Consider the following 27,609-nt stretch of genomic DNA (forward strand, 5'->3'; position numbering starts at 1 on the left):
ATGTCAATAACAGGAAAAAGCAACTGAGTTCAGCAGTTAAATATAAGGTCTTGACAAAAAAAAAGAGTTATAGAAATTGAATTTTTTTAATATGTACATTTAGGCAGAACATCCTATAAAACATTTTCTCAATTGAGACAGATAGAACGTGGGATCCTTGTGTTACCAACAGCATAAATTTCATAAAGAACTATATATGACTCATTTTACAGATATACTTAGTTGGTTTACATCAAGGTTCTGACAGAGCATTGGCTATTTTACATATAACTACTTATAATTGTATTTGTTGGGTGATAAATGTACATAGCCTACTACTGTGAATGCAACAGAACAAACCATTGCACTTACACATTGCTAGACACAATTAAAGTTGGTTTCTTCAATGGATATTGAGTATTTGGGTCTTAAAGGCACATAATATGGAGTAGATTTTTGTTGCATATTTAGTGTTTCAACAAATCTTACTACCTACATGTGGTAGTAACAATGGAGGAACATGAATGGCTATGGTTAATCCTGACTCAATACAGGTGAGGCTGGCTGCTCGTGGCTGAGGAGGCCTGTCTGGCTAGCACTAGGAACCATGTGCTGATGTAGCGTGCCAGCTTCTCCAGGGCTCCTTTACATTGAACACCACTCTCAATGCTCCCTCAGGAAACAAAGGACAGTTTATGTAATCTGGTGTTAAGTAGAAATACATGTGATAGAAATTCTCACATGGCGTCACACCCACTGCTGGGCTTCAGAGTCTCCAGACACTACTGGCAGCTAGAATGGCGAGCATTTGATTTGCAACTGGAATATAACAGGGGAATAACAGGGATGTTTGGGGCTGAAGTCAGCAGTTAAAGGGACAGAGACTGTAAGAGAGAGACCAGAGTTTTAATGCTATCTCAGCTGCTGCAGACTTCAGAAATGTAGTATGTGCAAAATATGAACTAAGGGTGCAGTGTTTGAATTCAGTATGACTGCATATAAAGTAAACATGTACTGGATTCAAGTTTTCTTTTGCGTATCAGATGTCCATGAGTTTGGTTCAATCTAGAAATCCCCCATGTCCCTGTGTTTTGATCTCCATTGATCTGGCAGTATAAACTGGATATCACAGAAACATATAAGACATAATAGACAATGCAAACATACAGACAGAAATTTGCCAGACATTTCAGCATGTGCATCTTTGAGGTATACAGTGCTTTGTAATCTTCCAGCCTAAGTTATAAAGGAACAGTTAATAAATCCCAGCAATATCTGCTGGCATTCAGTGGAAAGGTTTAGCTGTAATTGTACTGCTTGATTGGGCTATATGTGTATAGGGTAGAATGATCAACAAAAAACTCCAGCAGAATTAAGCTGACAAGGTCAAATATAGCTAGTATGTGTGCATTTGTTTGTTGTCAGTAAGCACCATCATTATTACTTTTGTTCTCTGTCTATCTTGGTACCACATTACTGTGTCTATCTGGGTACCACATTACTCTGTCTATCTGGGTACCACATTACTCTGTCTATCCTGGTACCACATTATTCTGTCTATCTGCATACCGCATTACTCTGTCTATCTGGGTACCACATTACTCTGTCTATCCTGGTACCACATTATTCTGTCTATCTGGGTACCACATTACTCTGTCTATCCTGGTACCACATTATTCTGTCTATCTGGGTACCACATTAGTCTGTCTGTCTGGGTACTACATTACTCTGACTGGGCACATGTTGTCATTAAGCACCATCATTATTACTTTTGTTCTCTGTCTCTCTTGGTACCACATTACTCTGAGGTGGGGGGGGGTGCACTTTTAATAAAGAGCTGGTATATGGGCAGATATACGTATACTATAAAATACCTCCTCTCAAGTACAGTATAAATGCAGGACTTTCTTCTGGACAAATGCTGTCACATATTTCCTTCCACTTACAGTCAGGCATGGTTAAATATTGGTATGATATGTAATTTGACAAGGTGATAATTTGCTGCACATTGACAATCAAGCCTCATAAGATGGCAATACATAGCTGTGAAGAGCTCTGGAAGAATTATATGTAAATGTTGTGCTTAGTGGCTGGCTTTATAGAATGTTGCAGACAGTTTGTACAAAACTTTTGAAGTAGAGTAGGACAGTTAAAATGTAGAGGACATTTACTTTGATCTTTAATGTTTGTAACAATTATTTAGGATGTTATTTATGTTGTTTTTTCTTGGAAGAACACTGTGCATTTAGATGACACTTTTTATGCCAATTTCCTGAAATACACTGCAGGAATTTAAAGGAGCATTGCTAGTGATGTGTCTCTAGGATTTTATTTTCTCATTGTTTCTGTGATTGTTTTCCTATTTGTTGTTTCTGTGATTGTTTTCTCATTGTTTCAGGATTGTTTTAAGGTATCACGCTTTTGATGGAATTATCGTTGATATTCATGTGTCAACATAGTCCACCCTAAGACCACAAGGGTGGTGTGGTAAATGATCTTAAAGATCCTGCTCGTTTAAGGCTTTACTGAAGTCCCACCAGCAATTAGCGTCTTCGTCTTTGGGACAGAACTTTCACCAGATGAGGGCCGTATTTTCATTTCGACCCTTCTTAGCTGCTCATGTTTCCAGTCATTCCAGGAGATCCCGCGATAGCGCACATCAGATTTGTTGTAGTATGGTCCATTAAGAATGGCAAACCAGCAGTTCTTGTACCACCATCCCCCTTCCCACTCGCGTGCGCAGTGATACCCCTTCCATTCATCATTATCATGGTCTGACGTACTGAAATACATCCCATCATGCTTTTGGAAGCTGTCTGCGGCACTGCCTTCATATCCGTTGACATGTACAGCATACTGATCTCGTTCTCCGTCAATCTTAAAATTGTTGTATTTGGCATAGACCCTGTTGCCTTCAAAGTCCCACAGATCAAACCTTAGCTCATACTTGTCCTGGTTCGTCAGCAAAAACACATTGTCATTGCCGAGCCAGTATTCTGATACAACATTCCCAAAGCCATTTTTGTAGTCAGTCCATCCCCTGTTGAAGTCTACGGATCCATCAAACCTCTTCTGCACCACCAGCCAGCCGCCAGGAGGTGTGTCCATGTCGCACCATACAGGGATCGGGCAGGACGCGTATGTAGGGGTCACATAGTACACGCCGCTGTTTGTGTGGCCACGATCAAATATGGCCTTGCAATCTGAAAATATATAAGGAAAAAGATTTCTTGTATAAGTTAAGTGCCTTGAAAAACAAACAAACTACATTTTGAATCTGGTTTCCTAACCCTTGATTAATATCATTCTATAATCTTTGCACCAGTTCAACCACATTTCCAAAGTCATTTATCTTTATGTTCCTCCCATTACAAAGATGGTGTCACCGGTATTTCCCATCTGGAAACTTCTACGGGTTACCCAAACTATGCTCCTGGAATAGTGGTGATGTATCTGTCATACCTATCACAGAAGATCCCCATGATGCTTAGAAAAAACAACAGTACAGCCATTAAAGTGGTTGCACACAACTGCACAGATAAGAGTACTGCTTATCTTTGCTCCATGTGGCAAAACCACAACTGTACATTATAAGTATAAAGTACTTAAAGTAAACCTCTCGAGGACTTAATGTTCCCATAATCATGTCTTGTAAATATATTTTCCTGATCAGCATATTTATTAGTATGTTATGTGTGTGTATGTGTGCTTGTGTATAGAGCTAGACTCTGACATGAATTCACTAACTAATTTCCTGTACTCATCAAAATTTTCACATGATGGAGCAACTTTAGCTTGATTTATGCATTTCAGTCTGTTTGATTTTGGAAACAAAACTACACTGGTTAGGTTGGCCAACTTGAGGGCTTTACACTGTCTTGGGAATGTGCTTGAATAAACAGCTTGCAAATATGAGAAAATGTTGAAGAATTACAGTATATGAAAGTAACATTATTTGCTTTCCTTCCCATATTATAAGCCTTCTTTTATATACATGTATACAGAAAATGGGTTTCTATTTTTAAAAAGTCAATTAACTTAAAAAAGCCTACATTGAAAAATTTTGAGGCACACTTTTGTAGTTTCAATATGAATTTGACGTCAGCATAGCTCAGCACGTACATCTTGGTGTCCAGTTTTTATCAGGAATGGCACGCATGAGCTGTATGTTCCTACTCTACTTTGTGGCAAGTGGTATTTAAGCACTGAAGATGCCATTTTTCTGCAGTAACATGTACAGCGTCTGAAAATCTCATTTCTTTTTTTTGGAAAGAGAATTTTTTGTTGCACATGAACTTCAGATTGTATATATATATATATATATATAGCTATTTATATTCTGCAACTGTGACATATCAGAAATGTACTCTTATCTGTGTCTTGACTGCCACAATCTGTCAGTGCCTAATTATCTGTGTCGCATGTACTTTTCCCCTGAACACCTTTAGCTGACTAACCAGATAACCTCAGATTTGATTGCTCAAACTACAATACATTATAAATACTAGTACAGCGCAACCACTGTTTGTCTACATGTTTGGTGTATTGCTGTAATATGTTTTACAAGATTCTTAGGCTATATTAATAGTTTTACAGAATTCATGGAAACTCCTGTGAAACTGACATTCGTCAGCCGACAGCCCTCAACCAATAAGGCTGTTCCAGATCAATAATCACAAGGCCAATTCCCAAAATGACATGTAACACAAACGACCAAGGAGCTGAGAATGTATATAAAGTAGGAAAATAGGACAGAATGGTGCAGAGAGAAGCAGTCAAGAGTTTTCAGTGACTTTAGAAAGACACAAGATATGTTCCTGACGACTGAGTGAAATCAGTATTCAAATCGTGTAAGTTGTCGATGTAAAAGTATGTATCCCAGTTGCACTTTGATTGCAGCTGTTCGTATAACCAATTAACGTGGCAATCTAATACCACATGAGGAGTGCAGAATTCCTAGGTTGACCTATGTCCCCATGGTTGTTACATTCACTGACTTCTGGAGTTCTGACCAGACGTCCAGTCCAGATTCCACATTTTAAACCCCTCTTTGTGTCTCTCTGTAAATAAGTCACAAACTCTTCCACGAGTATGGTGTCACCAGTGAAGTAGGTGAATCAGACCTCTGAGTACATTCAAGACACTGAGATACTAGGGATGACTGATGTAATACCAGCTACCAACTATTGGTCAGTTCTCCAAATCCTGATCAACAAGGATCCAATCTCCAAATGTCTGCCCTTATGAATGACCTCTCCCACCAAAGACATAAATAAGAAACAATTGATCTATATGACAACTGCCAGTGCAATCTAATTGATGATTAGTGACTAGGCAAGGCACAAAATGTCAGTCTCTCTATCAGTATTAAATGTTTGGTACAACCACCACTTAGGAAACCCAGAGTGAACCAGTCCAGATGATAAATGACCAGAAAGCTAAACACACCAGTGGAGCATTTCACAAAGCACACATAATGTTAGGACTGCACACAAAGAAAATTGGAATTGAATTTCCAGGAGTGATCAAACAAATACTTTTCTCCACAGTCGACACAAGAAATTGATGTTTTAGGGTGGATATAACAGCAGACTTCCAGACAGAACAGCCCAGTAGGATTTTTCACTTTGAGGATTGAACATCAGTTACCCTATATCTTCTAAAATTTTGGACACCTAATTGCACTAAACATATCTGTCCAAAATGTTAGGCGGTAAAGTTCAGAAATTGTTGAAAATAGACCCTAATGTTTAATTTGATTGATCTGCTTCCTCCATTATCACTCCATTGTACACTATCTATTACAACTTTACTTGGCTTATAGCCAATGGGTATTATAGAACATTTGCATATAAATACTTTGTCGTGTCCATTCCACAGTACATAAACCAAATGGAAACTGTGCTATAATGCTTGGCATCACCCGTGTGTACCGTAGTTGTGTTTTCATGCGAACGCCGCAATGCAGATATGCACACTTCATGAATTTCGGGGTTTGTTATATTAGCTAATGACTGCCCTGGTAACGTTTCTTTCCTGCATTAGTGTTCCACCCATAAACAAGCAACTTTTAATTTTAGTTTTTTAAGTAACCAAAAGGTTTATAATTGAACCCAAATGGCTGTTCAAGAAAAACAAGCAGCAAGTGGAAGAACTGAAAGCTATAGGCATAAATGACCAAATACAGATGGAACTTATAGTCTTAAGAATCTCCATCTGCGGCGGAATTGAAAACAGAGTGGATTCTCTGAAATTAGGACATGCTTCTGCTTCTCAGAGGATTGTGAAATAGTCTGAAATTAAGACATCTTTCTGTTTCTCAGAGGATTGTGAAACAAATTTGAAATTGAGACATGTTTCTGTTTCTCAGAGGATTGTGAAACAAATTTGAAATTAAGATATGGTTGTGTTTCTTGAGGTTTTGTGAAGCAAATTTGAAATGAAGACATGCTTCTGTTTCTTTACAGGCTTGTGGGGAATTATTTGTTAGGATAGTTTGGCCTCTAGAATTAGCTACATTAAGACCATATGTTACCAGTTGAAGCCTTCACTGGCTACATTCCATAAGTCTTTTCCCAGATTGTCTTAATTAATATCAAAATCTACTTTGTTACACGGTTGCATGTTTATTTATCCACTTGCCAGATGGGTTTTCTTCAGACATTAATATTGTTGCCTGAAGGTTAGCCTGTTCTGGCCTGGTAATGAATAAGTGTCTAAATTTGATCAGGGCTTGGATAAGAGACAGTATCTACTCTAATTCTTCAATTTTTTTCAAACATTGAATCAGAATCTTTAGACATTATTCTGTGTTGTCTGATAAAATTATACTTTTTGTCAAGTCCTGAAACTGGCTAATCCAACTAATATAGTTTTGTCTCCAAATCAAATTAAGGATGTGCCAAAATTCCACTGAATCTTCCACTTTCATCATGTTCATATGTGACAAAGTTAAGGACTTTTTGTCAAGTCCTGAAACTGGCTAATCCAACTAATGTAGTTTTGTCTCCAAATCAAATTAAGGATATGCCAAAATTCCACTGAATCTTCCACTTTCATCATGTTCATATGTGACAAAGTTAAGGACTTTTTGTCAAGCCCTGAAACTGGCTAATCCAACTAATGTAGTTTTGTCTCCAAATCAAATTAAGGATGTGCCAAAATTCCACTGAATCTTCCACTTTCATCATGTTCATTTGTGACAAGGTTAAGGAATTAGAGTTAGCCTGGTTTAACACCAAACTTCACAGGTTCAGTAAATTGTCAAATGTTTTTGTCCCTAAGAAAACACTACTTAATTATAGCATTTATTTTTCTTAAGCAAATACAAATTTTTGAGCAAAGAAACTTGAAAGTTTCATGAAACAGTGTCCAGAGTAGATTTGTGATATTTGAAAACTACGTGAACATACTTCCACATGCTAGCAGATGTGGTTGTAGCTTGTAGCTAAGCATCACTGACATTTTGGAGACTTGTATTCATGTATTCCTCTTTGTATGAAGTTATTTTTGACAAAACACATCAAGAAATATGGATTCTGTGTGAATGACAAGAAAAGTCTACTTAATTCTTTGATTGTTAATGTAGGTGCATTTGTAAATTAGGAATGGACAGACTGCCCTAAGGTCTGCTAACAGTTAATACACAGGCTTGAAATAATGCGGTGTGTAAGTGTGTACATCACATGTATTAAAGTTCATCATTAACTGGCCAAAGGTTTGTGGTTTTCCCCATAGCACTCCGTTTTCTCCACCCATAAAACTGACCACCATCCACTAAGTGAAAAAAAAAAAACCTTGGGTATGACATTGAACAGTGGATCCACACACTAGCAAAGATATATGTAGACTGTTTATTGGTTAATCCTGACATGTGATGGTGTATGAATGATGAGTTGAGGTTGGTACTTCATATGAGTTTTGTACGCTTCATTACCCAAGTCTTGTCATTCTCACTGACTTCCTTATAAGCATGATGAGCTTCTCTCGTCATTGCTGTAGTTTTAATGACATGTTTTTCTGTTCGCTGTCAAAAGTCAGGCTATATTTATGTGTAACTCAGCAGAGGTTATTGTTAAGTTTCTGACTTCTGAGTAATGTTTACCCACCAGGCTTTTGCATCATGTTAGGTAGTTGATATAAGCTGTTTGAATTGACAGAATAGATGCTTGCTCTTGCCACTCACTAGAAGGAGGCAGGTCAATATTGTTTGTATATTTATATCCTGGAATGTCATCATGTCTTGCTAATCATTGTTGTGTAAATAAGCATTTGTCAGCCTGCTTATGTAGTTATTGGCTGCGTGGGTTGGAGGAATCGGTGAGCTGGAGACTTAGCAACTAAGGCTAGGTTGTGTACTGCAGACAGACAGACCTGCATTAGGCAGACAGGTGGCAGTAAAGGCTGATGCCAGATATGTCAGTAGGACTAGGTCAGATTATAGCTGCTTCAGCAAGCCTGTAGCATCAATATCTGCAGGCTCAGCAGTGTACAGTAGTGTACATCAGGATGCCTTAATTTTAATAGTGGATGACCCATCTATTACCAGAACTAATAAAATATGTTGGCATCATTCAGAATGTACTCAGGTTTATTCAGTGTTCTTTTTTTTTCTTTTCTCTCTCACATATACATGTATTGTTATATGTGGCTGGATTGTATTTGGCTGTATTACTAACAGTATAGAATTGTCTGCTATTCTCCAGGTATACATGCTTTTATAGGCATCAAAAGTGAAGTCTAAATGTGTGAATGCACAACTTTCATGATGGTGCCCTAAGGAACTGGAGATCATACACATACCACAAAACTCTTGTTTTGTTTGTAACTGTTGCCTTCAAATTTGCCTGTAGACTTGCTGGTTACTTTGTACATACACTTGTGTTCCCTGAAAGTCACTGGCATTATCCATTCAGTGTTAGATTACTATTATTTTTTTTTTATGAAATTTGTTCATACTCTGATATGTAACACAAGCACAGATTTGGAATAGCTGATGCATCCTGGTAAGTGTTTGTGTCATCTAGCTCTCATTATGCCCCCGCTTGCTAGGTGAATGGCTAAGATTATTGGATACAGGTACATACAGGGTGCCCAAAATTAGACGGATTAAATGACTTAGAGTGTCTCTGTCAGGTGTCAGATCAATAGGTAGGTGTTGCCTTCAAATATCTTGTTAAAATCAAATATATCTGTGATGTGGATTTCTATGATTCCTACGCAGCTATGTATCTAATTGAGTACAGCCTGTTAAGAGCCTAATCATAAAGGAGTAACCTGCAGATGAGTATGCTTTTTAATACTGGTATGACTAGTAAGTGTATATATATCAGGCCCTGTCAGTGACATGTGAAAGACCCTAGTTTGTTGGTTGGATATCCTGGTGTTCTAGCTACCTTATTTTTGGCCTGTAAGGCAAATAAGCAGTTTGTTAACACTTTTGATTTATTTTCGGTATAGCTTTCCGCATGCCCATGAAAATAGCACCCCCACATTTCATGGCCATCATAAATATAAGTAGGCCTAACGAGTGACACCTGCAGAGGTAGAGGCGTACATTTCTGGTACATTTCATCCACAGCTGGGCTTAACTAGCCAGTTTTGTTGATGCATGAGCTGTATCGGGATGAATATATCTACAAAAATCCCTGTTTGAGTTTATTCCGGGCATATAACAGGACTCAATCAGAATACACACATGTATTAAACTGCATGTTGCAGGGCAGGTGCGTGTTGCTGGGCAGGCACTAAACCAGAGCCAGCGTGAGTTATGGCAGCTTCATAAGGACTAGTTTATGGCTAATATGCCAACACCTGCTGCATTCCAGTCATCGGTGCGCCATGGAGGAAATCGGTTCAAGCTCAACTGTTTTGTTAAAATTGCCAGCATAGGGATTTGGTTGGATTGACCAGTTTCAGGGCTTCACAAAAAGTATAATTTTATCAATCAGCACGGAATAAGGCTTTGAGAACATGCTTGAATAGACACCTTGCAAACATGTGAAAAGGTTGATTAAATTTATAATCCTTGTACCATGACTCAGTATTTTGGCTTTTATATGGCCATTATTGAGAGATAATTCATAATCAGTACTTATCTAGTTATGTTTTCTCTAATTATCTCTTGCCTCCAAGAAAAAAGAATAATAAGCAAATGAGAAATAAAAAAAAAAATAAAAAGATGGAAATGTGTTGTGTAGCTTGTGTCACATACAAAACTATAAAATAAAACCTTTCCAGAACAGATAACATTCCTCTAAAATTCCAGAACATACACTCTGTCTGTGGTTGAATTTATTGGGGAGTTGGGGTAATTTCAACAGGTTTTGCTTGTAGATGATGTTTGTAGCACTGCACACTTTTCATTTTTGATGTGTAGGAATTTCTCTTTTAGCAACCCTACTGGATTTTGAAGTGCTAAGAAGAGATGTGTATCTGTGCTGTTCCAACGAAATGTAAAACTGTAAAGAAACTACTTTTTGTAAAGTATTAATTTGCTGCACCACTGTTAAATGCAACTGAAACTTACTCCATGGATGCCATGTTCATGCACAAGCCCAGTTTATAGAAAAAGAAAAAAAAAACAGTTTCATTTTGTGAAGAGAAGCTATACTGTTGAACATTAAGAACAGATGAAGGCAGGTGTGCTGTCTGTGATCTGAAGGTAAACTGGACTACCCTGTTTCCTATCATTTTTGGGACACCTGGACTGCTCATTTTAGTCAATATGTGATTTTAGCAGAAATATTGAGATTCTTTTTTGTCATATTGTTTGATCATGTTTGACCATCTAATGAACAGCATACTGATATTTTTACTTTTCCAAAAGGCTCGTAAAGAAATGTAATATTCTACTTTCATCATATCTGTTCCAAATTTTAGAAGAAATAGGGTAAAGAATTTCCACTACAAATGTAATGTCTACACTTTCCTGTCTCTGCATATCTTAATTTCCAGAGCGCCTACCTCTATTTTGTTACATGTATGATTAAAATTAATTGCATTAGAAATGTCTGGGATGTGTTGCTGTTTATTGGTTATGTAGTATTGTATTGATATCATTCGGCTTCCAGTATGCATACATCCAGTATGTACAAGATTCCAGTCACCGTATAAGGCAATGCTGCGAAGCCGGCATTTGAGAGAACACATGCGGTGTGTCATGAGTGTGTAATAAGACTTTCTTGGAGCGTGTCCCGAGGTTACACTTGTCTAAAGCATTATTGCTTTTTTAAAGTCCTCAGACAGGCTGTATTAATCATTAGCAGAATGGCAAGGACCACTGTTAACATCAACAGTTGGCAGCAAATACTTCAGGATATAAGCAATTAAGACTCATTACCAATTCTAACCAGACAGAAGAGTCTCTGGCAAAGTTTCTCCTTCAGTGATGTATTCTTGGAATAGCTCTTGCATGCAAGCTTGTCTGCAAAGTCAGGATTTCCACAAAGCTATAAATTTTGTCACTTTGCATCATAGGTACAGTGTTCTTGTCAAGCTGTTACACACAGTGGTGATACAGTGTGATTTCTGTTACACTCATTTCTCTCTGTGGAGTTGTAATTTGCACCTACAGCATGCAGATGATCAGGTCTGACAAACAAGAACAAGTGCATGTTTTCCCTAAATTTTTAAGAATGGCAAACAGCTAGACAGGAACACAATTCTCCTTATCTTGAAAGAGGAAGGTGAAACTTTTATATATGGGATATAGATGGAATTGCATCTAGTAACTGTGTTTACATCCACTTTATGCAGAAATACCTATTACCCTTACATGTTACTAGTGTCTGATCTCATAGTTGCCCTCACTGCATCAGAGAGCTATCTATTAGTTCGAAAAATTTTCTTTTTTGCATTTATGGGGTGTTGCCAACTTTTCAGTTATCTGCAACACCTGCAGCAATATATTTTTGCTGACTTTGGCTTTGAAATTGTGCATTGAAAACACAGAGTATGTTATCTTGTCAAATCAGCGTGAAGCAATAAATTGCAGGCGACAAGTTTAGGAGTATTATATGTAACATTAGGTACTCTTTCATTCCACTAGCAGTTTGCTGTCCAGGCAGTGTTTCCACGTCAGCTGAGACTCTACAGAAATAAGCTAGGTGATGAAGAGTCAGGTGCCCAGTCACCTGGAAATGTTATTGGGGGTAGAACCTTAAATAGAAAGTAGCTCTGCATGGTTAATATAGCCTTTGATGTTTAAGAAATGGTGTACATGGTGTTTGACAGGATAAAGAATTTTCCATAAAATCATTGTCTAATATTGTTTAGCTGAAAGACAGAATTTAGAAATGTTTAGTTCTTCTTTTGTTCCATTCAATAAGAGGGTGGAATTGGGGAAAGCTTATTTTAGATAGATTTGCTGTTCCCAAGTGCGGTCTGAGGTATCATTTTATTTTTAAATGGCACAGGCAGCTCAGTGAGTTGATCCGATTCAGTCTGTGATTTGGCTGTTAATAGAGTGTTGTCCAGTGATAATAGTTTGGGCATCTTAAACTTGCAGTTACATGTAAATAATTTACATTTGTCTAGTCTTACATTTTCTGTGAACTTTCTGTAGATCACTTGCCCTTCACCAATCCAACAAATGTCACAAGTGTAAAAGTTGGCCAGTTACATGTAGTATAACTTTGCAAAAGGATGGTATTTGTTGATGGCAGCAGTTATATATGAAGTGAAAATTCATGGTTTTACATGTATGCAAATTTTAGAGACTTAAATTGTTGAATTCATAAAGCAGCCTCTGTGCTGAGGTGGTTTGTATGCCAGCGCAGCGTGATGACGCAGGAGCCTCTCACCAGTGCGGTCACTGTGAGTTCAAGTCAAGCTCATGCTGGCTTCCTCTCTGGTCGTACGTGGGCAAATCTGCCAGCAACCTGCGAATGGTCAGGTTTCGCCAGGTTATCCCCCATCATAATGCTTACCACCAGCATATAAGTGAAATATTCTTGAGTACGTAAAACACCAGTCAAATATCTAAATGAATTAACAAATATCATGTTAACTTCTAGTATTATGGCCATCTTGAGAGGTTGGGAAGAACCGTTTGTCCCACATATTGTATGTGGGGGATTGTCTGGACATGGCTATTGTCTGTTGGGGGCAGGGACCAAGGGTTCAGATGCCCGGCCACTTCAGATACAGTATATAAGTGTTTATTTTGGTTCTGTCTGGCAGGGTACAAACACTCTTGGAACTGTACAGGTTGGCAGTAAAACACCTCTTGTGTGGGGAACAGTTATGCAAAAGTCAAGATGATAAGCCCTCTTCAGCAGTCAGTATGTGTGTGCCTTAGGTAATGCTTGTTATGATTAGCACTTGAGTTGCTTCAAAACTGCGTCTGGTAAAACAGCTGTTCAATGGGGAAGGGAAGGGTGAGCTTGTCCCTCAGCACTTCATCTTGGGTGTTTGCTTTATGTTTTTTCACTGCCAAACATTTTGAGAGCCTAGACACTTTACATAATAGATACTGCCATCTTGTAAGCCAACTTAACAGACTATAGAGTCGACAAGCAGGGGATTTATGGACCTTCTCATGTTCCACATGTTTCGTATGTAGAGGGAAAACTGAAGAAAAGCAAGCTTGTAAATCTTCATTGTGCTGTTTGAGCAGTTTTGTTCCTGCTAAGTAAAACCCTGTGCTGCTTTAAGAACTTAAGATTCAGTTTTAATTGGAAAGGTATGCTGAGTTTTGTTGTAAGGACACAGACAGTGAGTTTTGTTGTAAGGACACAGACAGTGAGTTTTGTTGTAAGGATATAGACAGTGAGTTTTGTTGTAAGCACACTTACAGTGAGTTTTGTTGTAAGGACACAGACTGAGTTTTGTTGTAAGGGCACAGACAGTGAGTTTTGTTGTAAGGACACAGACAGTGAGTTTTGTTGTAAGGACATGGACAGTGAGTTTTGTTGTAAGGACACGGACAGTGAGTTTTGTTGTAAGGACACGGACAGTGAGTTTTGTTGTAAGGACACAGACAGTGAGTTTTGTTGTGAGGACACAGACAGTGAGTTTTGTTGTAAGGACATACACAGTGAGTTTTGTTGTAAGGACACAGACAGTGAGTTTTGTTGTAAGGACACAGACAGTGAGTTTTGTTGTAAGGACACGGACAGTGAGTTTTGTTGTAAGGACACGGACAGTGAGTTTTGTTGTAAGGACACAGACAGTGAGTTTTATTGTGAGGACACAGACAGTGAGTTTTGTTGTAAGGACACAGACAGTGAGTTTTATTGTGAGGACACAGACAGTGAGTTTTGTTGTAAGGACATACACAGTGAGTTTTGTTGTAAGGACACAGACAGTGAGTTTTGTTGTAAGGACACAGACAGTGAGTTTTGTTGTAAGGACACAGTGAGTTTTGTTGTAAAGACACAGACAGTGAGTTTTGTTGTAAGGACACAGTGAGTTTTGTTGTAAGGACACATACAGTGCACATATTAGTTTGAATGGCATTGAATGTCGACTTTTTGATACATTCAAGTACTTACAAGCTATGTTAATGAGCAAAGTAGACTGCAGTTCTGGGGGAAAATACTTTAGGAGAGTTTTGCTCCTAAGATTTAAGTTTTGATTACACAAGGGTCTACATGATGTATCCAGGAGCAGTTGTTAGAAGACAGTTTTATGATGGCTGGTGATGTAGCTTAATATGTGTCAGGGAACCAGGCATCCATGTAGGCCATCACATAACGGTAATTGTTCTGCACTCTGAGGGCATGTCTGAATGTAGCTGGTGATGCAAAAGCCTGTGTGTGTGTGTGTGCATATACCCTAAATCGCCTAAATTTCCTCCACAGAAGTGCATTTTAGAGGCAAATAAATGTCACAAAATATTATTTTTGGCACTGACAATTTTCCAGTAGGGTATCATCCCATGTTTTAAGCAAACCTCAAAGCGCCTTCCTAAAACCAGTAAAACTGTCAGAATCAGCAATGGACAAGCCAGTGATGTCTTACACATACAAGATTGTCCACATACTTAAGGTAATAAGTACAGAGTTGAGTTCATGTGTACCAAACATAGCAGTCCTCCCACCACATTCCCCTGTGCACATGTGTCCATTAAGAAATCCCTGTGACAGTGTAAGAATGACTGCTTGGGTCAAACAGATGCTTATCAGTACATAGTCAGCATAGTTCTGCTCACTACCAGGAAGTGGAGGAAAAAGTGGGAATCCAAATTTAACCCCCAAAATAAACGTGGGGAATGTTGTACCTGTAGAGTGGTTATAATTGATGTTACCTGTTAGCTACTCTGTGCCGTGACCATTCTAGTAAAACCCCCCAGGCATGCTGTTACCTCGTACAGCATGCTGATTGATATCTGAGAGAACACAAACTCTGACAAGGTGTTACTCAGGTCAATGGTTTGTGTGTACATATACACACAGGCCCCTGTCTCTAGAAATATGAGTATTTGATAACTTATACAAAAACAGACAAGGTTTACAGAATTTCAAAAGATGGGAAACAGACAAGGTTTTTTATTGACATGAATTACAGGGATAAAAATTTCAAAAGATGAGTTACAGATGGATGATTTGGCAATGATGTGAAAACAAAATGAACCAAGGACCAAGGGTTCCTGGCTGGCCTATTCACCTAAAGTGTTCTCTCTACAGCTAATGTGCCATGTGGCCACTGCCTCAGGCTCAAATCCAGCACTTGCTGCTTTTGGTGTGATGGATAAGCCAGACAGTGTATCAGGTGAGCTAGTACCTTAGGCCTAGACACAGTCCATTTTCTTCCGCTCTGATTTTAATCCTGACCACGACTGTACATGTATATAAAACACCCAAAACTTCTGGAATATGGCATGAATCAAGTAACACTAATGAATAAGTAAAAGTTGTGAAAGGGTGATGAGTGAAATGTTACCAGCCAGATGGTCCCAATAAACAATACTGAAGTGCTGAGAATGACACATAATTACAAATGTCTTAAGTCCGTTTTTCCACTAATTGATCACACAGCTCTGTGGTATTTGTAAGTTCAGCTTTATGTTAAGAGAGTATGGTCTTGTCAGTAGCTCAAGTTGTCTAGAGCTTAATATGGTAAATGACAACTTCAAAATCTTTTTCATAAAGTTACAGAAGATGAATTTATTCACTGCATGGGAAAAGCAAAGTGATTAATTTAAGACCTCGACCTGTGAATCTTTAGATTCCTGGAAATGCTATGACTGGGTACAAACTACTAAATCTATGTTGGTACACCAATAAGCTTAGTGTAGATACTCCGAAAAAACTGAGCAGTCAAATATTTGATCTTTCAATATTCTGACCAAATTTTATTTGTCATCTTCAGTATACACACAAAAGAACTGAAATGTCGCAGTTTTGACGTTTCAACATTTCGAGACAATTTTATTTGTCATCTTCAGGACGTGTAGACAAATATTGAAACATCAGATATGCGATGTCTTAGTTTCTTTGGAGTATCTATGCTTTTGCATTGTTTTAAAAGACTACAACCGTCTGATAATGTCATCAAGCATCGATCTGTGATCGTGGTAGGTTAATGCCCAAGGTAGTCTGTAAAACATTCCACATTCTTTATTGTAAGAAGTAAAGGTAATTAAGTGAAGTGTGGGCGTAAAAGAGAACATACAGTATGTATATGTGCAAAACACCAGCTGTTTCAAGATACGCATTTGTTCTTGCGTAGACTGTCATAGTTCTTTTGTGCGAAGGTTTTTTTTGGGGTAATGTTTGAGTGAGCAGTTAAGAATTATAAAAAATTAAAACAGGGTAGATTGTTTGAGACATATGGAGATGTCATTGTGTGTTAGCTCTTGATGTGAGCTGACTGTGTTAGCCGAGAAAATTGTAACTGTTGTAGGGCATCATGACTGAACAGTCTTTTGGTGGAGCTCTGGGCTTGTAGCCTTGTTCATGTACAAAATCAGAATTAAACTAGGTTGTGGCAGAGATTTCTCAGTTACATGCATGCATGTACCTTGTCACATGCCACTCTGAAAAACTCACAGACATTTATGAGGTCATGTGTCTCTTTAAAAGTTGAAAAGTTTACAGCTAAGTTCTCTGGATGAACTTTCGAGGTGTACATGTATGTACATATTGCCTTGGCAACCAAGTTTGTGCACTGTGAAGGTCCACATTTGTTGAATACATTTGAAATGTTTCTCATGTTAATTAAGGTGTGTTTTAAGTTCCATCAGACAAAGCTATAGATAAGGCAATGGTTTCCTCCATGTACTCTGGTTTCCTTCACCAGCTGATTGTCTGGGTAAATGTACAAGTAAAAAAATCAGGAGTTAAGATGACATTAAACTCCAGTCAAAGAAATAAATCTTACCATAAGTACTTTGGGGTGTTTTACATGCTGTTTGCCATGTATGTTCTTCACGTTATGACTTTTACTTGAAATGTAATGTATGGTTGTATGTAATGATGCACACACTGTTTTGGTTTGAGTGACTGTATACCTATGTCGTGTGGATTACCCCTCAGGTTGAGGTGATCCCTTCCCCCCACTCCCCCCTCCCCCCACACACATGCCCTCCACCCTCACCTTGTGTGTGGTGGGTAGCCGTTTTTATGGCAGGCCCTGATGTAAGCCATTTACCAGCATCTCTGGCAAATGGATACCATATAGACCTCTTGTCAGTGTATATGAGCCAGTGTGTGATGCTGTCAGATAACATCAGGATTACATCTAACCTTATGACCCAGGGGTCTGCTGTTAATTAAATCATCTGCTACTGTGGTGGAGGTTGAATCATTTACTTACACTGTGCACACATATAAACTGTAATAATAGTGGAAACATCAATGTACTTAAAAGTGAATCTTAAGGATATTCCCATGTACATTTAGTTTTATTATGAACAAACATGTCTGGAACTTTGTGTCTGCCAACATGGGGTGTTTGGAAACAATTTGGAGAAAGTTTTGGAAAACATATTAGTATGCCTAGAGGAGTGTGCTTTTTTAGGTTTGGTGTTATTATAAGTACGGCAAGGTATTGAGAGAGGAGTTCAGCTGGATTGTAAACTGTTAAAATAGTCTAGCCTAATATTAATATGTGTGTCCAGTAAAACGTTTTGGCAAGCCTTGACTAAGAATGAATATGGAGACCTTTTGTCAGCTTGGCAGTACTAGGTAACTGTATATATCATTTATAATGATACAAGTATGCTAATTACATATCTGATCAAATGCACACCGTGTACTATATGTACGTGTATCAACCACATTTCCATACTACATGTATAGGCATAGGTCTGCTAATTGATTTACACAAGAAATAATTTAGGTTCAAGGTTAAAAGTTAAGGCTAAGTTTGAGAGAGAAAAAAAGATGGGTGGTTGAACTGAGTGGAAGAACCTTGAATGAAGCTCTGGAATGAACACTTGAAATGTTACATATACTATTATGTCAACATGAACTGAAATTTCTTCATTCCACATTGACTATAATGAAAACCAGCAGGGAAAGTGAGGAAACATACCTCATAATCTTTTGTTTGTAATTATTTATTATATTTAATGTCATATATTTAATTTGAGACTGACATGTGCTTCATGGGCCAGGTGTATGGTACAGACATATTTTTCCATCCTTAACTTAATATTTAACTGGGAACAACCCTTTTATAATTTCCTGAAAAGTACAGAATTCTGTTTATGCATGTTGCATATTGGAAATAAATATGTTAGTGTGACGTCAGGCCTAATGCTGTCAATGCAGTGTGGTTCCCCCCAAAATCACCTTTACACAATTCATAACATATTCACAATAAGTGAAAACAAATCTATATACATGTACATATTTTTAGTCCAGCTCATGCTGGTTTCCTCTTCCGCCGTACTTCTGCCAGAAACCTGTTGATGGTTTTGGGTGTCCCTCTACCATAATGCTTGCTGTCGTCATATGCTGGTGAAACATTCTTGAGTATGGTGCAAAGCACCAGTCAAATAAATATATAAATAAACATGTTTTTAGCACCATAATATTTTAAGTAGTAGTGGTTTCAAATGGGATTTCTAATGCCAGAGAGATTTGAATCATCTAACTGTTTTGCGCTCTTTGCCTTTTCTTTGGAATGAGTCATTTGTTCCAAGGAAGCCAGACATAAATCTGCAATTATTTGTACACATGTACCTGATGTGTGTTTCACTGGGTAGAGGTGTTGTTGTGGTTGAGAGATGGAAGGAAGTGTGTAATACATTTGTTATGTGCTGGTGTGGTGTGTTCTGAGTTAGCTGCCATTGGGGACTCTAACTGTGTCCCTATACATGTGTGCTGTTTTATCTGCTAACCATTACCTCATCCCTGCTATTGCCTTTTAAAGTTAAGCAAACCATATGTGACAATTTACATGTAAACGTCTGCACATCAAACTTCAAAGCTGTACAAGTCTTTTTGTTTTCATTCCTCTGTCAGTATGAATTTGCATTATCTTCTTCTCTGTGACATTAAAGTATGTATAAAGTTTAGAGCAGGGCCTAATGTAATTATTGAGGAATGCACAGACGTGTGGACAATTGGCGGCAAGGTTTGGCTCATTTGGAGGGCGGGTGCAGAATTGTATATTTGCTTGTTAATATGTGAAAACTGTTTCTTTCCATCCGGTTTCCTCCCACCTTAAAGCTGACTGTCGTCGTATAAGTGAAATATTCTTGAGTACTATGTAAAACACCAGTGAAATAAAATAAATAATTAAATGTGAAAACTATTTCTCTTCTCATGTCAAATAGATATGCAGTCATGAAGAATGGTGAAATAAATTTGAAAACCTTGATAAATTATCAAAGTAATTGAACGCTGAATAAAAAGACGCACACAAAGATACTGTTCAGAACTCTTCCCTCTTGGGTGTAAAAACAGAGAAGTGCATTTTGTTAAGTAATGATCAGGGTAAGGAGGTTTTCCTTGGTGGGGAGCATACATGTGGGTGTTATCTGCTGGTGCCCTCATACTGAGTTACCTTACCACCATCTCACTTTCACTTCTTGTGGGTTCTTGTCATCAGTTTGAATTGTAGGAATTGTTTTGTGGGATCTATGATAACGAATTAGACAAAGGGTCGATCAGGAGGTACATGTCAGGGGTTGTCTGCTCAGGTGGGAGGATTTCCTGATGGTTCTGTCTACTTTCCTCCACGCGTCAACCTAACAATTTTCACACTCGAGGAATATGATGGATGAGCTTTATTTGATTCACTAAAGCAGTCTGATCTAGGTACATGTTTGAACAGTTCATGGTAATAAGAAAAGTGGGGAAGTGTACATGTGCTGTGGCAAAGTAATGGTCATGATATTTGTATGATGCTACATACAGCTTTTCTTACAGTGATGTTTTTTGATCTCAATCTTAAAGTTATCATAGTAAACACATGGTAATGATGCTACATACAGTTTTTCTTACAGTGATGTTTTTTGATCTCAATCTTAAAGTTATCACAGTAAACACATGGTAATGATGCTACATACAGCTTTTCTTACAGTGATGTTTTTTGATCTCAATCTTAAAGTTATCATAGTAAACACATGGTAATGATGCTACATACAGTTTTTCTATAGGTTTTTGTATAGGTGTATGTAAAATGTAGCTTATCATTTGGACACAAACAAACCACAAAACCTGCACAATCAAATTTTCTCTAAATGCCATAGCTTATTCCCTTTAACCTGACCATCAGTAAAGTCACAAAAATTGTTACATTTTTTAAACTTGGGTCTTTTTGACAGGGACTACCAAGGATTTCACAATATTCTGAAAATATACTGATAGTTTGACATTTTCCTTACAGTGTCACATAAGACAACTAATTACAAGGATATCTATATATTCAAATATTTATTTTAAAAATTTAAATTTAGGAGCCTGGTGACAACAGTTTTTGCAAAAATTGAAAATTGACTCACGGAGAGGAACTATGTTAGGGAGAAACTGACCTAATCCGTGATAATCAAGCCTGCTGACAGGTTGTGGAGTGGGGGGGAGGGGGGGGGGGAATGTTTGTTCAAGCAGATCCAGGAACAGCTGCCTGAGCATTTCCCTGGGTGACATTCAGGAATGGATAGCTTATACCTACTTGTAGCTCTCTAGCTGGCTTATGTACTCCCCCATTAGCAGACCTTTCAGCATTCTTTCATAACATAACCCTATGTTGACTTGTCACCACCTGATTGAGCTATTGCCACAAACAGTTGCGTTTCACTTAGAGCAAAGAAAAAAACAGACCTTTTATTGTGCGCATATCGAATTCCTGAGCAATGTGGAGTTTATGGATTACATGTGTGAGCAATGAACTATTAAACTTTCCTTAAATAATCTAGACACTGCTATCACAAGTCCTGTGTCCACAGTATTTGGAGTCTATGTGCTTATAATTGCTTGGATCAGTAGACACAGCAGATTTTTAAGTTCTTCTTAGCCCAACCAACAACATGCGTAGAGCCTGATTTATATCGCATCATGTGTCTTGGTCAGTTTGGCAGGAAATACTTTAGGTTAGCTCTCTACACACAAAGTTGTATTATAAAGGAACAATGACCCCTTATGCTTTCTTCTTTTTAGAATTTTGATTGATTATTGTTGTAAGACAGTTGCATGTACATATGAACTAGAAGTCTGACTTTTACCAAGACTGTGTAAGATTATGACTTTGGCTGTCCTTGTTTTGTTAACCAGTTCTTTCTGTACCACTTTTTCCTGGTGTATATATGCAGATTTGTAGGGAAATGTAGTTAAATGTAGCTCCTGGGGATCTGATAAATTGATATGAATTCATGTGAATTCAGATATTATGTACTCGACTGGTTTATTTACCTTGCAACCACTATGCAGTTGACAAACAGTGAACTCATTCATTGGAGATTTTGTTTTAAATATCAATCTGCAATTAAATAAAAACATGTATGTATTCTCTGGTATGTCTGGTTCCTCGAGGATCATTTGTAATTCTCATTTAGGTCATCACTCATGAATATACATACATTGAAGATTTTGCATTGTCTCTTAATTTGAGAATGGGCTCTTTACAGTCTACCCTACAGTTATTGAAAGTGGACGTATTTAAATCTTCTGTGCATAGCGTGCTGTTATCAGCAGATTAATATGTGACTGTTCATTGTGTTTGTGCGGTTGGCCGTGGTTCCTACAGAATTGTATATGTAAATCTGTGTAAGTGCTGAGTTGTATTGTTTAGCTACCTGGACAAAGTGACTGTCTGGCTAGGTCATCCCACAGTGGGTTATCCTAACCTTATGTATGCAGCTAAGCACACTGGTCCTAAATCAATGGTCAGCTGTACACTTTACTCACCTGTCTCCCATTGTATGACTCTAGGATGCTAGTAAGGTATATTTATTTATTTTGATTTATGATGGTGGTTTATGTGTGCATGCGTGAAACCAAAGTAAACCTCCAACCTTTGCCAGGTACCTGATTAACCTCCTGTTGGCAGATAAGGTATAGGATACGTGATAAAAGGGGCAGATGAGTTTGCAGCGGTTATTTGATGCCATTGTGGAAATGTAAATGTTGTGTTACGAAGTTTTGTGCTTTAGCAACACCTTTACCATGCATAAGCAGTTTTTGTCGTGTTTTTGTTGCGAGACTTAAGGAAAAAACTACAGGCTTATTAAAAAGCAGTTTAGTGAACTAAGGAAGTTTTATGAAACAGCACCCAGGTGACCAATTTGAGCGTTTCCTCAAGTCCTTAAGTGAGGGTTTGACCAGACAGACCACATCTTGTTAGCTAGAGTGTTGTTGGTCAGCACATATAGTTGTGTATACAGTTGCTATAGATCCAGTGACTGTGATTACCCTAATGTCTGTCAGCTAGCAGATTTTATATTTCTTATATCAGATGTGATTTTATGGTCTGCTAATCTGCTTCCTTGGGACATTATGGGATAAATTTGTATAGACATTGTGGCCTTGTTGGCCTGCATGGCCTTAGGGCATACTTATATCTCAAACTGGCCACGTGAACTTTCTGGTGCACTGTGCATGGATCTGTATATTTTGTGCAGTGGAAGATCACAATTTTTCTATTAACTTGTGGATGTTGCGGAAGTGGTGTGTTGAAGAAAAGTACTGATTTTCAGTCAAATTTTCAGTGAGGTACACCTGTATAAATTACTGCTTGGATGAAAAGGAAGAGGACATAATTGTATTTTGTATCTTTTAGATTATCAGGAATATCAAAGATATTACCAAAAGTTTATGTTTAGGAAGCTTTGTAGTAGCAACCATAAAAAACTGTGGATGAATATTTGAGTGGTCCAGACATGCTGTATACCTTGTAAGTTTTCACAAAAGGAAACTCAGTTATAACTAAGACCTACTCCTTTTGGCATGTATTAGTGTGTACATATGTCTCTACATTGTGGATGTCATTTTAGCTCTGTACACTTTAGTGAAGCATTAGGTGTGTGTGTACCTACTAGATGCAGAACTTGTAGCTGATACATACATGCATGTGTACATGATGCGTACATGCAGTCGTAGAGGTGCGCTCAGGTTCACATGAGGTGGATGTGTGAGAGTGCAGAGCTTGTCTGTTAGCTAGTGGGTCACTCTAGTCTTATTGTCAAATGGCTGTCAGATGCTGCAGTGCAAAAACCCATATGTGTGTAAATATTTTGGCCTTTAATATCATATTATATAGGAGGCATATGAAGAAGGTTTCATTATCAAACAACAAATTATAGGTGTAAGTCATAAGTATGGCTTGTGAAAATCATGCCTTGCTCTGCTTGATGGTCTTGGGACTTGAACTTTGAGTAGTGATGGGGTAATCTGGATCAGGTCAGCTTCATGAGGGTGAGTGGGGGGTAGCTATAGAGTGGTGGAATCCTTTTGCTGACCATATCACAGAGCTAATGTGGCAGAACTAATGATACTTGCTGAGGACATCAAATCCTTCCCCTACCCCCACAGGCTGTTATAAGCCATCTGTGGTGCCAGACAAGTGCAATTTTTCTCACTCCGTGGTGTCTCTGCATTTAAGCTGTGTTAGATCTCAGTGAAGCAATTCAGCATTCCATCATGAATATTGGTATAGGATTTCATGAACAACCATGCAAGTACCAGGATCTCCTTCTACAGTAACTAACAAGTCCTTTGATTTCAAAAAGTAGCAATAACGCTGTAGAATAAATTTGTACCTAAATTTATTTGTTTATTTATTTGATTGGTGCTTAAAGCCGTACTCAAGAATGTTTCAATTGCCATGAGAGGAATTGGACTCTGGGAAACCCACAACCATCCACAGGCTACTGACAGATCTTCTCACATTCTGGCCTTGCTTCCACATGTAAATTTTATTTGTTTGAATTTATTTGATCAAGGGAGTTCAGGGTTTTATACAAATCTTCAAAATGTTTGAAAATCTCGGAAATCTTACAGTCTTGAATATGAAATTGTTTACTGCAATAACACAAATGTTCATATGAAGACTGTTAGATAGTGCTGTGATGGTACATTTTTGTCACAGCAAATTTATCATTTGATTTAACAATTCTTCTGTTTGTGAAGGTCTTATGCTGTTTGTTTAATACTTCATTCGTCAAATTAACCTATTTGAAAAGTAATAAACTGGTGAAAAAATTTACCGGAAACCCAATAATATTTGCATGACTGATAGGAATTGAAAGAAGTTTGTCATTTGGGATGTGGCTGGGTGAGAGTAGTGGTCTGGCTGCCTGTTGTACTCTGGCATTTCCCATCCTACAGATAATGACTGGCTATGAGAGTTATGTGAAATAGTTACAGCTGAGGCTCTCCTCAAGTGCTGATTGGACAACATTCCCACCTAATCCCTGTTAGTGTGTACAGAGGAAATAGCTAGGGTGGCCTGTCTGACCCCGGAGTCTGGGCTAAAACCCTTGTCATCAACACTAAACCTTTATGACATATCTGCCAATTTGTCTATTGGGGATGTTCATCCAACATGTCAGGAGGATAGTGAAACTATTTGACCTCATAAGGTCATCTGGGGTTAAAATACAGCCACCTGGCCACAAGGCTGATGTGGTCACAGCGAGTGTAATGTTTGCTCAGGTTGAGTGATACATCAAGGCTGTCACTGCCTGCATGTTAAATGTCTAGGTGAAAACTCACGCAGGTAGGAATTGCAGTAAGAGCACATAATCTGTTTGTTGAAGCTTGCTGCTTGAGACAGTTTATAGCCCTGAACGGTAGCTCTGAGAGCTAAAAGGTCATTGTAAGGATTGGAAGAGCAGTGAGGATAATTCCTTACAGATCCCAGACGCAGAGCCAACTGACGATGATGTGCAAAGATAAAAGCATTCTCGTCGGCGGGCCCCTTAGCTTATCGGCAGTTTGACCTCCAGTATACCTATACCCCTCTCTGTCAACACAAGGGCTGTGTCTGTCTGACAGTCAGGCAAAAAAACCACCTACAATTATCTGATTATATATAGAACTGCGGTAATGGCACATCTGATAACACCCGATAGCATTACGCGCTTCATTGTAACAGTGTGGAAGCAATGACGTCATGTTTGGGTCACCTCTGCTCTTTAGGGGGCATCTCAGGACTCCAGCACTTGACACTGTGTATATGTGCCTCAGGGTTAGTAAAACCATTAGCGGTGACATTGCATGTGTTTCTTAGGGGATGTACATCTTTATGTGCTACATCACTTTCATCCATGTGTACATTGTAAAAAAAAAAAAAAAAAAACTTTCAAGGTAAGACTGTAAGGTAAATGTGTTAAGATCTTACCTGCAAACCTGGCCTTGTCATCAGTGACACCACACGAGCGCACCTTGGAAACTGCCTGTACTTCCACTTCCTTGGACTCCAGGTTAGAGTTCTCATTGGGAACTTTCTTCTCCAGGACGTAATTGACTTCGGCCACATCGATCATGACATTGGAAAGTTTATGGTCCAGGTCTCGGTTGATCTCCCTCTGCCTTTGTAGCTTCTGTTCCATAAACATCAGAGTCCTGAACAGATTCGTGAAATTTTTTTTGTACTCCAACATCAGGTCCTCAGCTTTTTGCAGGTAGATTTCGTGCCTTGTGAGTGTCGTGTTCAGCTCTCTGTTCTTGACGATCTCATCAAACAGTTTGACCTCCACGGTGTGCATCTTGTTAACAAGATCTCTGATATTGACCTGAGAGCTCGCCTCATCCGCTACCAGCTTGTCCGAGACTTTGGGTAAGCGAGGACGGCTGTAGGTTTTGTGTCTCCGATGCCTCGGCCGAAAAAGGGCGGGGCATTTGGCGGAATCGGAGACTTCATGCACGACAACTGTGTAGGAGCATTGTTTTCCCTGAACAGTGGCCTCGCGGGCCAGACAGGTGGGGTTGATAGTGGCTAGAAGGATGACGAGGACTAGAGAGAGGGCCAGGGGTAGCCTGAGCCAGAGAGCCTTGTCCCGGGGTCGCAGCAGCTCCATGCTGGTGGAGAGTAGGCTGTGGAGAGATCGAGTCAGGAAGCAGGACAGGTATGGGGGCTGCCTAGACTACAGTCTTCCGACTCACACACACAGAGCCACACACTATTGATGCTGCCTCCTCAGATATATACCTTAGCTCACTGTCATTTCTCTCCAGCTCTCACTTGTCTTCTTGTAAGCTATTATAGACCAGTCCAGCAGATATAATAGTACCCTCCTTCCTAACCATTTATAGCTACATGTATACAGCCGCCTCCTTAACTGATCAGCCCTGCTACAGCTCACAGCTCCTCTTTGCCCACACACTGACGTTCAACTCTTCAAAACTTCACCATTTTAACATAACTTTCCGTCATTTTTTTTAACCTCATGAAAATGTTGGGGGTTTTCTCATTTTTTTTTTTGCCTGCTCCAGACTTCCAGTGTTTCTTAGTGTTACCGTCTTCAGGGCAAGATTGACTGTTGACATGGGGAATGCAGCGAGGGGAAAGTATGGCATTTAAATTTAGCCAGCAGTAACTGTCAGCGTCCCAAGAAACCAATTATGAACTGGTATGGTGTCATCCTACCATCCCTCTTGTCATAATTCATACGCATCCTTCACTGCTCAGTTTGCCAAATCAAATCCATAGCTTTTCTTTAAATAATTTAGAAACATAATGAGCTGTAGAAAAAAGAAAAAAAAAACACACACACACACGCGCGCACAGAAGTCCGTAATAAATCACTGTGCCTCCTCTGTCAGATTAAAGAATCATGGACCTGTGTGGCTGTAGTTAGTAGACTGTGGCTGGGCATAGCCAGGGGCTTGTGCTGGGGACAGGTCGAGGGGCGGGTCAGGTGGGGCAGTGTTACCTGTCTGCAGGACAGACGACCCTGTCTCAACCACCTTACATCTGAGCTAGCTTCTCCTACAGACTTCTCATGCATGAACAGGCTGACTGTCTTCAAGACACATAAACTGCTGTGTGTATAAAGCCTACCTACGTCTCTACCACAGCTGATCAGACTTCAGTATGAGCTGTATAAACATGTGATGTGTGAGGGGCATTCTGTTGGGAGGGGGGATGATGGGTCAGGAATTGGGGGGGGGGGGGTGGGGGTGGAGAATTGGCGACAAAATTCCACACACACTAACTCAGGATTATGCTAACATTATTCACGCCGAGCTGTATACAGAAAGTTAGAGCACATACGTCAGATTTTTACTGCGTTCG

The 27,609-nt window shown here is 38.9% G+C and overlaps 2 protein-coding genes across 2 annotated transcripts in view; one reads left to right on the top strand and one right to left on the bottom strand.

The window, feature by feature from the left end:
* The window catches only part of LOC135465652 (protein disulfide-isomerase TMX3-like), a 61,869-nt gene that overhangs the window by 17,615 nt on the left and 16,645 nt on the right, over positions 1 to 27,609 (top strand). The window lies entirely within an intron of this gene.
* LOC135465650 (fibrinogen-like protein 1) lies at positions 1,793 to 26,945 on the bottom strand. Its single transcript, XM_064742938.1, has 2 exons — positions 25,714 to 26,945; positions 1,793 to 3,182 (listed from the first exon to the last, which is right to left on the bottom strand). Exons 1-2 carry the CDS (start codon positions 26,390 to 26,392, stop codon positions 2,494 to 2,496), a joined length of 1,368 nt encoding a protein of 455 aa, XP_064599008.1. The 5' UTR covers positions 26,393 to 26,945; the 3' UTR covers positions 1,793 to 2,493.

This window comes from Liolophura sinensis, chromosome 5 (genome assembly GCF_032854445.1).
Source record: "Liolophura sinensis isolate JHLJ2023 chromosome 5, CUHK_Ljap_v2, whole genome shotgun sequence".
Classification (NCBI taxonomy): Eukaryota; Metazoa; Mollusca; class Polyplacophora; order Chitonida; family Chitonidae; genus Liolophura; species Liolophura sinensis.